At 33.8% G+C, this 12,253-nt stretch overlaps 1 protein-coding gene across 2 annotated transcripts in view; it reads left to right on the top strand.

Annotated features, from left to right (window-relative positions):
* LOC148942302 (sodium- and chloride-dependent GABA transporter 1-like) overlaps nt 1–12,253 on the top strand; it is a 191,651-nt gene that overhangs the window by 163,184 nt on the left and 16,214 nt on the right. For both annotated transcript variants that reach the window (XM_089103634.1, XM_089103635.1), the window contains exons 9-10: nt 6,663–6,815; nt 9,705–9,908. In XM_089103634.1, coding sequence (XP_088959760.1) covers nt 6,663–6,815; nt 9,705–9,908 — 357 coding nt within the window. The remainder of the gene's footprint in view (nt 1–6,662; nt 6,816–9,704; nt 9,909–12,253) is intronic.

The following is a 12,253-nucleotide window of genomic DNA, read 5'->3' as shown; positions in this document are numbered from 1 at the left end:
TTAAGCTTGATTTGCATATTTGGTTTAAGTTTTACTCGTTTTAAGATTTATTTATTCATTTATGTTAGGACCTGTTGTATATTTTTTTGCTATGATTGTTTATTTGATTTCTGTTCGTTTTGGGTTTCATTCATTTTTTATAATAATTTCTGGTCGTTTTGAGTTTACTTTCAGGGAATATTAAGAGGGATTATGAACTCAATCAGAAGACATTATGCGTATCCAAGTTGTCAGAATGAGATCTTTTTCACACTTCATCTAGAAAACGCTAATGTTACAGCAACAAATAAAAGAGTTTAAAGAGGCAGAAATAAAGAATGCTTAGTGATTCTTGATTTTTTTTTTTTCATTTATTCATAATCTTTAGCATATTCTTTCTGGAAGACTCTTTCGAGCACATTATCTACAGATTACTGGTTTTTTTTTAATTAGTTTATTATCTTTTTTTTGTTTTGTTTTATTTGTTTATTTTATTTAATTAGTTTTTTAAATTAAGTTATTATCTCACTATTTCAAAAGAGGCAGAAATAAAGAGAGTGTAATGATTCTTCCATATGTATTTATTCTCTTATTCCATTTTCATGTATGCATATTATGTTTAACATTTGCTCAGGAGCAGTATATTATCAATAAATTTCTGTTTAATCAATATATCAGTAAAACCTTGATTGGAAATTCATCAAAATTTAATCATATTAATAATATAAAGTACGATATCAAACACAAAGATGTCCCTAAAAATAATAAAGCCTTTAAAGAGTCCCTAAAAATAATAAAGCCTTTAAAGAATGTTCATCATACCCGGCAATAGCGGCAGCTATAACGTTTTGTAAAATTTTTGAGAAGTTAATAATGCCTGAATTATTTGACAAATAATATATAACCCCATATCAATTAGAGCTCCATGAAGGAATAGGATAGACTCATGCACTGACAGCACTCTCATCCGTTTTTATTGATGCTGACAAACTGGGAGATTCACTTGTTCTAGGGAGCCATAATGTCAGCCGAGCTTGTGACTGTATAATTCCCGCGCATATCCTTACTGAAATCTATCATACGGGGTCTGTACTTGTGTTATTCGTACTTTGTATGATGTGTATACTCATGTAATCGTCATAGTTAATTTGCCTGATGGAATGATTACAGAGACAGTCATCCTGTTCGCGGTGGTGTAAGGCAAAGTGCCTTTACTTCAATCAAGTTTACTAACTATATTTTGGACCAAAAGTCCCAAGCAGTTTCCTCTTGTGTATTAACAGGAATAGATGTATATGTTGTTGCTTATGCGGATGATGTTTTCAAACCCGGCCGAATGGTACTGGCATTTGAGAAAAAGTCGTGCTATTCATCTTGGGCCCAGTTTTCGAAGGATTTAAAGCTGATCTTGACGAAATATCGGTTGCTCATCTGTCATTTCCAGCACCAGACGTCCAGTGCCTACGGCAGCATAATATCTAACAAACTTTGTTTTAATTGCCCGCTACTAGCTAAATTTTACAACGCATATGCATTTCCATTGTTTTTGTACCTTGCACCTTTTCGGCGTACCATCTTGACAATGGAAATAGAACAACTATGGCAAATTTATCTCTGGTATGCTAAATATCTCCTCAGCGATATTTGGGTAATTAGTGTGCTTGTCTGCTTATGTTACGAACTTTAATTTTGTTTCATTTGCCATTTTCCGTCTTTTTCTTTTCTGTCTTTTTCTTCTCTTATACTCCGTTTGTTATTTAGTTTACAACGGGATATAAATAAATTTAATTCTGTTCAATATAGATAAATCCTAAAACGAGTAAACATTAAAATCGAGTAAACTCAAAGAAAAACAAGTAAACTCAATTTAAACTCGAAATAAACAGAAGTTGAAACAAAGAGAAGCTTGGATTACCATCACAACAATGCAGTTGTGATTAACCAAATAAAATATTGTGATTATTAACATTGTAATCACAGTGTAATGACATTGTAGCATAACCACAATGTACAAACACAACTAAACAAACCAAACCAAACAAAATAGCTACCTTTCTCTCCCCTCTCAGATTTAGCCTATACTTTAGGAGAAAAACAGATTTTCTTAACGTCCAATCTTGAAGGGCTTTCAGTAATTGATTACACGACTCGAGTTTCCCAAAGGATTCTGGTAATCACTATTGCATTGACGAGTGGGAAGTAAAGCTGTGAATCAGAATAATGGCATGGTAATTGCTATTGTAATGTTGTTTCATCAGACGATTCCCCTTAACTAAGGGTGAGTGAAGAATAAGCCTTTGCTAGGGTAAGTAAGACTCAATGTAACAGACGTCAGAAAACATTGTAACAAGCTCCAGACAGCAAAATTAGCTAATTTCTGGCGTAGACCTGCCAAGGTTTTCCTGTTGATTTATGAAAACAAGAGTCAGCCCCCTGCTGTTCAGACGACGTTCTGCGGAAGGAAACAGCGAGACCTTTTGAGTTTTTGAAATTATCTTACAAACACTACTGGAAAAGTATAGCATACTAAAATCTCCTATCAGAGGCAACGCTGTAGTATTGCCTATATTATAGGCCATACGGCTCCAATGTTTTAATATTTTTTTCCCCAGAGGCACTTCATATGGAAGAGGTCGTCACACAAACTTCGGAGGGGGTTCTTTTGATTGGGAATCGATAGTTCTAGTGCCCTTTTTAAAAGTAAAAAGTAATTGAAGGGTAACTAGGCCCCCTTTCTCCCATGCCCCTTTTTTCCTAATTGCATCTGATAAAAAATGCCGTTTTTTCCTAATTGCATCTGATAAAAAATTTTGAGATAGCCATGTTGTTAAAAATAATCCAAAGATCATATCACAAAAAATACGATGTCGACCCCCCCCCCAGGGCCCGAAGGTAGTCGTTGTAAGTTATACCCTGGGGGCATATAAGGTTCTTATAGAAGGAATGCTTGTATAAACTTCAGAGAGAGCTCATTTAATTGGGAATTCAAATGAGCTCTCTTTTAAGAGTCGCTAGAGTCTAGTGACTAAGAGTCTCTCTTTTAAGAGTCTAGTTCACTTTTTAAAAGTAAAAAGAGATCAGAGGGTAACCAGCCCTCTTCCCCACGTCCTTTTTTCCCAAATTTACCCAATAAAAATTTTGAGATAGGTATTTTGTTAAAAATAGTTCAAAGATGATATAACAAAAGCTCCGGTATTGACAAAACCCCCCTGGGCTCGGGGGCGGGCGTTCTAAGTGATGCTCTGGGGACATATTTGGTTTTTATGGAAGGAATGGTGGTATAAACTTCAAAGAGGGCTCATTTGATTGGAAATTGAAAGTTCTGGTTCACTTTTTAAGAGTTAAAAGAGATGGGGGGCAACTATCAATCCAACACCCCAACCTCCCACCCCCCGACACGCCTTATATTCTCAAACCCATTCAATAAGAAACATGAGATAGCCAATTTTTTTAAAATAGTTCAAAGATCATATAAAAAACTCCGGGGTCGACACAACCTCCCAGGGCTCGAGGGCAGGCGTTGTCGGTTATACCTTGGTGGCATATATGGTTCGTATGGAAGGGATGCTCGTAAAAACTTCCTAGAGGGCTCATTTGATTGAAAATTAAAAGTTCTAGCTCAGTTTTTGAGAGTCAAAAGAGATTGGAGGGTAACTAGCCCCTCAAGCCATTTTTTCCCAAACCCATCCGCTACATATTTTGAAATAGCCATTTTTTAAAATTGTTCACAAGTTAGACAACAAAAACTCCGGTGTCGACACAACCCCCCAGGGACCAGAGGGCAGGCGTTGTAAGTTATATCCTAAGTTAAACCCATCCGCTACAAATTTTGAGATAACCATTTTTTTTAAATAGTTCACAAGTTAGACAACAAAAAATCCGGTGTCGGCATAACCCTCCTAGGACCAAGGGGCAGGCGTTGTAAATTATGTCCTGGGGCGTATAGGGTTCTTATTAAAGGGATACTCGTATAAACTTCAGAGAGGGCTCGTTTGATTGGAGGTTAAAAGTTCTAGTTCACTATCTCAGAGTCAAAAGAGAGGAGGGAGGGGCAACTAGCCCCTCCCTCCTCCACGCCTTTTTTCCCCAAACCTATCCGATAAAAATTTTAAGGAAACCATTTTGGTAAAAATAGTTCAAACATCGGATATTAAAACTTTGGGGTCGACAGAGCCCCCAAGGGCCGGGGAACAGGCGTTCTGAGTTATGATCTGGGGGAATATGTGGTTCTTATAGAATGGATGCTCGTATAAACTTCAGAGAGGTATCATTTTATTGAAAATTGAAAGTTCTAGTTCACTTTCAAAGAGTCAAAAGAGATCGAAGTGCGATTAGCTCCCCCATTTGCACTTTTTTCCCTAACCCAAAAGGAACAGAATTTAAATAAACAATCAATGTAAACAAACATGCAATAGATACTAAGAAATGAATAAATAAATCTTAAAACGAGTTAAACTTAAACTGAATATGCAAATCAAGCTTGAAACGAACAAAAATTACTACAAACAAGAGATCGGGTATCGCCTCCTTCTCTCACTATAAAAGTCTGTAAAACATACTGCGTCATTGGCGCTTTACTGAAAATTATATGCGTCCTGAACAGTATTGGAAAGTATAAACAAAATCAGATTGAATACTTGATATATAATGATATTAATTGTTGAACGAGCCATCTGTTCAAGATTTTATTTCACTGTGATTTTATTTTCACAGTAATTTTACTGATAAAGAAAATATCTGTAATATAATTCGTTTTCAGTGAAGCGCCAATGACGCAGTAGCATTTCCGATGAAAATCGTCCGATCAACATTTTGAGATGGCCATTTTGTTCACCATAGTTGAAAGGCCCAATAAATATGCCTGCATGTATAACTTGACCCTCAAAAACCCCAGGGGAAAGGTCTTTAAGTTATAAATTTGCTCATTGTTTGCGCATAGTATTTTTTATTGGGATGTATGCATACATTATCGGTTGGGGGGGGGGGGCATATTTTCTGCTGGGATTTTTTCCACGGGAAAATTTCCATGGGGAGGGAAGTTCCCAGGGATTGTCCTTGTCAGGGGAAATTATAAACTGAGTTAATTGGCCAGAATTCTTATACAAATTTCTTTTATATGTCTTGCTTTCTCTTTTCTGTTTCAATTGTACGCGCGGAGTGGTTAGGGGGTTATTGTCAGGGAGAAATTTGCCACCGGGGTGAATTGTCTAGAGGATTTTCTCGCGGGGAGGGGTTTCTCCGTGGAGGTGGGGCCAGATTTCCTGGAATTATTTAACAACGATCAGAAATTAAATTAAAAAAACAAGTTTTTTCAACTGAAAGTAAGGAGAAACATCAAAACTTAAAGCGAACCGAAATTATTTCGTATATAAAGAGGGTTGCCCCCTCCTCAACACCTCGCCCTTTACTCTAAAGTTTGAATTTTGTCCCAATTCTTTAAGAATTACTCCTGAAACACAGCGGCCGTTTAATTAGAACAATAAGACACTTTTTTTTTAAGTATTAAAAAACTAAAGAGCGAGAAAAACTAACTCTTCGCTACTAAAGAGCGAGGATTTGAGGAGGGGGTAACCCCCTTTATATACGTAATAATTTCTGTTCGTTTTAAGTTTTAATATTTCTCCTTACTTTAAGTTGAAAGAACTTGTTTTTTTTTTATTTTCAGTACGGCGGCAATGACGCAGTAGGTTTTAGACTTTTACAATGAGAGAAGGAGTTCATACCCAAACTCTTGTTTGTAATTATTTTTGTTCGTTTCAAGCTTGATTTGCATATTCAATTTAAGTTTCACTCATTTTAAGGTTTATTTATTCATTTATATTAGTATCTATTGTATGTTTGTTTTTATTGATTGTTTATTGAATTTCTGTTCGTTTTGGGTTTCATTTATGCTTCAATAGCAAAATATTTTTTTGTTCATTTTATGTTTGATTTTCATATTCAGTTTAAGCATTATTCGCTTTAAGATTTATTTATCCATTTATATTATTACTTGTTGTATGTTTTTTTTGGCTATTATTGTTTATTTATTTTCTGTTCGTTTTAGGTTTCATTTGTTCTTTAATAGTAATTTCTGGTGTTTTTGAGTTTGAATTTAACAGATATTTGTATCTGGCGATTTGAAGTTTAAAATGGCCCTTACTTTTCTTTGAAAAACTTCTTTTTCGGAAAGTTCTTTTTTTATTGATGACTTGAAAAATCCATATTTATTGAGAAATCAAACTTTAAGAAATCTTTTTGATACATTTAAACTAAAACGTGTAAGTTTCTATCTTAGCCAATATTTGTTCCATAATCTTTTATAAATAAATAAATAATTCATTACAAACTGATTTTTATTGATATCAGTTGATACAATCGTTCATCATTTCTCCTGATTTAAATTGTACTTCGCCTTGAAAACTGTTCTTTTTTCGTCCTTGCTTCAATATTCCTCTTCTAATTTATGTCTGTTCTTCCTTTTCCTATTCATTTCTTGATGTTATTTTTCTTCCTTTTATTATGTTCTTTTTTTTATCTTAACCACTAAAATTATCTCTGACTTTTCTTAATTATTTATCCTGTTACATTCAGTCTATTCTCAATTCCCCCGTCATGCATTGCTTGTACATTATTCTGATTATTATTTCAGTATAAGCCTTAAACAATCGCATATAACTAGTTATAACTTTACATGTTTTCAGATTCTGGGAATAGACAGTGAGTTTTGTAATGTTGAATCATTTGTGACCGGACTGGTTGACTATTGGCCTAATCTTCTTCGACCTCATAGGCGGAAATTTACCCTATGCTGCGTTTTTGCAATGTTTATTCTAGGACTTCCCATGGTCACAAAGGTGAGTAAAATAAATGAGGGCAAAAGTAAATTCCATTCATAGTTAGAAGCTTTTAAAAGCTTAAGGTTATTACAAGTGTTAACAAACAAAATGGATTATAGGAGAGAGAAAAAGAGAGAGAAGAAAAGGTTCTTGGAATTAAAATCAAATTGGTAGAAGTGACGAAAAGCTTGAGAGCCATGGCTAATTCGAGTAAATCCACGACAGATAGTCTCTGTGAGAGGCAAAGCTGTCATAACTTTTTCGAAATTGTATAGAAAACAGAATTACTAATGTTGACTTGTTTAACCTGCTTTTTATATTAAAAAAAAAGATAAAACAATAGAAAAAGAAAGTTCTCAGTCATAATTTTAAGCTCTTAAAATAATTTCAAGATTGAAGAAAATTTACATAAGAGAGAAAATAGAGAGAGGGGGAGGAGGGAAAGAGGAGTAGGCATTAAAATATGAATATTAATGTTGACTTGTTAAGCCTGCCTTTTGTCTAAGAAAACAAAAAAACGATGGCAAAAGAGAATTTACTACCATAATTTTAAGCTCTTGCAAATTCTAAGATTCTTAAAAGTATTTTAAGAACGAAGTTGAATTAGAAGAGAGAGAATGAGAGAGAAAGAGAAAATGGAGGGAGGGAGGAGTAGGCCTTAAAATAAATCGCTAATGTTGGCTTGTTAAACCGGACTTTTCTAAGGAAAAAAATGATAGCAACAGAAAATTCTTAGTCATAATTTTAAGATTTAACATAGTCTTACTATGTTAAACGTGTTGCACGAGCAACGTTGAATTAAGAGAGAGAAAAAAGAGAAAGAGAGAGAAGGCAGGAGTGGGCATTAAATTAAGATTACTAATGCTGACTTGTTAGATCTTACTTTTCTATGAAAAAAGAAATTATAGCAAAAGAAAATTTCCATTCTAGTTTTAAGCTCTTATATAGTTTTAGATTCTTAAAATTATTTTTAGGGGCAAATTTGAATTAGAAGAGAAAGAATAAGAGAAAGACGGAGAAGGAGAGGGAGGGATGAGTGGGCATTAAAACAGAATTGCTAATGTTGGTGTATTAAACCGGGCTTTTCTAAGGGAAAAAAATGATAGCAAAAGAGAATTTGCGGTCATAGTTTTAAGATTTTAATAGTTTTAACTTGTTAAACGTGTTGCACGAGCAAAGTTGAATTAAGAGAGAAAAAAGAGAGAGAGAGAGAGAGGGGGAAGGGAGGAGTGGGCATTTAAACAAGATTACTAATGCTGACTTGCTAGACCTTACTTTTCTATGAAAAAAGAAATTATAACAAAAGAAAATTTACATTCTAGTTTTAAGCTCTTATATAGTTTTAGATTCTTAAATTATTTTAGGAACAAAGTTGAATTAGAAGAGAAAGAATAAGAGAAAGACGGAGAAGGAGAGGGAGGGATGAGTGGGCATTAAAACAGAATTGCTAATGTTGGTGTATTAAACCGGGCTTTTCTAAGGGCACGAGCAAAGTTGAATTAAGAGAGAGAGGGAAGGTAGGAGTGGGCATTAAAACAAGATTAAGAAAGCTGAGTTTCTAGATCTTACTTTTCAATGAAAATAGAAATTATAGCAAAAGAAAATTTACATTCTAGTTTTAAGCTCTGATATAGTTTTAGATTCTTAAAATTATTTTAGGAAGAAAGTTGAATTAGAAGAGAAAGAATAAGAGAAAGACGGAGAAGGAGAGGGAGGGATGAGTGGGCATTAAAACAGAATTGCTAATGTTGATTTATTAAACCGGGCTTTTCTAAGGAAAAAAACAAAATGATAGCAAAAGAGAATTTGCAGTCATAGTTTTAAGATTTTAATAGTTTTAACTTGTTAAACGTGTTGCACGAGCAAAGTTGAATTAAGAGAGAAAAAAAGAGAGAGAGACAGGGAAGGGAGGAGTGGGCATTAAAACAAGATTACTAATGCTGATTTGTTAGACCTTACTTTTCTATGAAAAAAGAAATTATAGCAAAAGAAAATTTACATTCTAGTTTCAGGTTCTTATATAGTTTTAGATTCTTAAAATTATTTTAGGAACAAAGTTGAATTAGAAGAGAAAGAAGAAGAGAAAGACGGAGAAGGAGAGGGAGGTATGAGTGGGCAATAAAACAGAATTGCTAATGTTGGCTTATTAAACCGGGCTTTTCTAAGGAAAAAGAAAAACAACAAAATAATAGGAACAGAAAATTTTCAGTCATGGTTTATAGATCTTACAGAGTTTAAGCTTTTTAAACTGTTCTAAGAACAAAATTAAATCAGAAGAGAAAGAAAGAGGGAAATGGAAGGAGGAGTAAGCATTAAAACAGGATTACTAGTGTTGATTTATTAAACATTCCTTACCGATGGAAAAAAAACCTAAAATGATAGCAAAATAATATTTCCAGTCGTAACTTTATGCGTTTACATAGTTTAAGGTTCTTAACAATGTTTTAAGATTGAAGAAAAATTACGGCAAAATAAAATAGAGAGAGGGGGAAAGGGACGGAGGAGCGGGCATTAAAATAAGATTACTGATTTTGACTTGTTTCACCTGTTCTTTCTTTGAAGATAAATTAATGTAAGCTAATTTTTTGCTAAAGTTGAAGCTAATTCTTGTAATTTTTATTGTAATTAATGTGATTTAGTGTTATTTTTAATTTATTCAATTTTTTGACTGAAAGCATTTTAAGAGTAAGAATTATTTCGAACACAATTCTCTAATCCTTCCTGATTTTTTTTTAAATTATAGCCCACCCCCTCCTGAAATATAAGGCCACTCCCTCCCTAGAAGAAATTCCTGTGTAAGCTAATTCATAGAGCTGAGCGATTTTAAACGTTAACAGAATATAGATTTAGATAACCATTTTATCACCATTTAGATAACCAAAGATTGATAACCATTTTTATTCATAGGGTGGAGCTTATGTATTCCAATTGATGGATTTCTATTCAGCAAGTGGTATGTCTATTTTGTGGGTGTGTTTCTTTCAAACCATTGCAATTTCTTGGATTTTTGGAGGGGATAAATTCTGCAGTTGTATTTATGAAATGACTGGAAGAAGGCCAAACAAGTTCTTTTATATTTCTTGGGTGTTCTTAGCCCCTGCAGTCATGATAGTAAGTATTTTGTTCTCCTTAGCATATAGTAAGCTGCTCACTACACATAGAAAGCTCACCAAGAAAGCTCAGCTTCGTTTCCCTAATCTTAAATCTCTACTAAGTATATAGTACAGACGTCTTACTATAGCCATTTAACTGTAGCTAGAAAGCATAGAGCATATAATAAGCTAGTCACTACAAAATGAAAGCTACCAAGAAAGCTGACCTTTGTTGCACAAATCCTAGATCACTAGAAAGCATATAGTATATAGCATAGCCGGTCAACTATAGCCGATTAAATATAGCTAGAAAACATAAAGCATGTAATAATTTGGTCACTGCAGAAAGAAAGCTCACCAAAAAAAAATTAGCTTTGTTTCACCAATCCTAAATCTCTAGAAAGTGTATAGTATAGACGTCTTACTATAGCAATTTAACTGTAACTAGAAAGCATAGAGAATATAATAAGCTACTCACTACAGAATGAAAGCTACCAAGAAAGCTCACCTTTGTTGCACAAATCCTAGATCTCTAGAAAGCATATAGTATATAGCATAGCCGGTCAACTATAGCCGATTAAATATAGCTAGAAAACATAAAGCATGTAATAATTTGGTCTCTGCAGAAAGAAAGCTCACCAAAAAAAATTAGCTTTGTTGCACCAATCCTAAATCTTTAGAAAGTATATAGTATAGACGTCTTACTATAGCCGTTTAACTATAGCTAGAAAGCATAGAGAGTATAATAAGCTACTCACTACAGAATGAAAGCTACCAAGAAAGCTCACCTTTGTTGCACAAATCCTAGATCTCTAGAAAGCATGTAGTATATAGCATAGCCGGTCAACTATAGCCGATTAAATATAGCTAGAAAACATAAAGTATGTAATAAACTGGCCACTGCAGAAACAAAGCTCACCAAAAAAAATTAGCTTTGTTACACCAATCCTAAATCTTTAAAAAGTATATAGTATAGACTTCTTACTATAGCCGTTTAACTGTAGCTAGAAAGCATAGAGCATATAATAAGCTACTCATTACAGAATGAAAGCTACCAAGAATACTCACCTTTGTTGTACAAATCCTAGGTCTCTAGAAAGCATATTGTATATAGCATAGCCGGTCAACTATAGCCGATTAAATATAGCTAGAAAACATTAAGCATGTAATAATTTGGTCACTGCAGAAAGAAAGCTCACCAAAAAAAAAATAGCTTTGTTTCACCAATCCTAAATCTCTAGAAAGTGTATAGTATAGACGTCTTACTATAGCCGTTTAACTGTAACTAGAAAGCATAGAGAATATAATAAGCTACTCACTACAGAATGAAAGCTACCAAGAAAGCTCACCTTTGTTGCACAAATCCTAGATCTCTAGAAAGCATATAGTATATAGCATAGCCGGTCAACTATAGCCGATTAAATATAGCTAGAAAACATAAAGCATGTAATAATTTGGTCACTGCAGAAAGAAAGCTCACCAAAAAAAATTAGCTTTGTTGCACCAATCCTAAATCTTTAGAAAGTATATAGTATAGACGTCTTACTATAGCCGTTTAACTATAGCTAGAAAGCATAGAGAGTATAATAAGCTACTCACTACAGAATGAAAGCTACCAAGAAAGCTCACCTTTGTTGCACAAATCCTAGATCTCTAGAAAGCATGTAGTATATAGCATAGCCGGTCAACTATAGCCGATTAAATATAGCTAGAAGACATAAAGCATGTGATAAACTGGTCACTGTAGAAAGAAAGCTCACCAAAAATAAATTAGCTTTGTTGCACCAATCCTAAATCTTTAGAAAGTATATAGTATAGACGTCTTACTATAGCCGTTTAACTGTAGCTAGAAAGCATAGAGCATATAATAAGCTACTCATTACAGAATGAAAGCTACCAAGAATACTCACCTTTGTTGTACAGATCCTAGGTCTCTAGAAAGCATATTGTATATAGAATAGCCGGTCAACTATAGCCGTTCAAATATAGCTAGAAAACATAAAGCATGTAATAAACAGGTCACTGTAGAAAGAAAGCTCACCAAAAAAAATTAGCTTTGTTGCACCAATCCTAAATCTTTAGAAAGTATATAGTATAGACGTCTTACTATAGCCGTTTAACTGTAGCTAGAAAGCATAGAGCATATAATAAGATACTCATTACAGAATGAAAGCTACCAAGAATACTCACCTTTGTTGTACAAATCCTAGGTCTCTAGAAAGCATATTATATATAGAATAGCCGGTTAACTATAGCCGTTCAAATATAGCTAGAAAACATAAAGCATGTAATAAACTGGTCACTGTAGAAAGAAAGCTCACCAAAAAAAATTAGCTTTGTTTCACCAATCCTAAATCTTTAGAA

Source organism: Artemia sp. Qi Xiang Cuo, chromosome 17, assembly GCF_049724085.1.
Source record: "Artemia sp. Qi Xiang Cuo chromosome 17, ASM4972408v1, whole genome shotgun sequence".
Lineage (NCBI taxonomy): Eukaryota > Metazoa > Arthropoda > Branchiopoda > Anostraca > Artemiidae > Artemia > Artemia sp. Qi Xiang Cuo.
The sequence above is the reverse complement of the archived record's forward strand: the minus strand, read 5'-3'. Positions and strand labels throughout refer to the sequence as shown.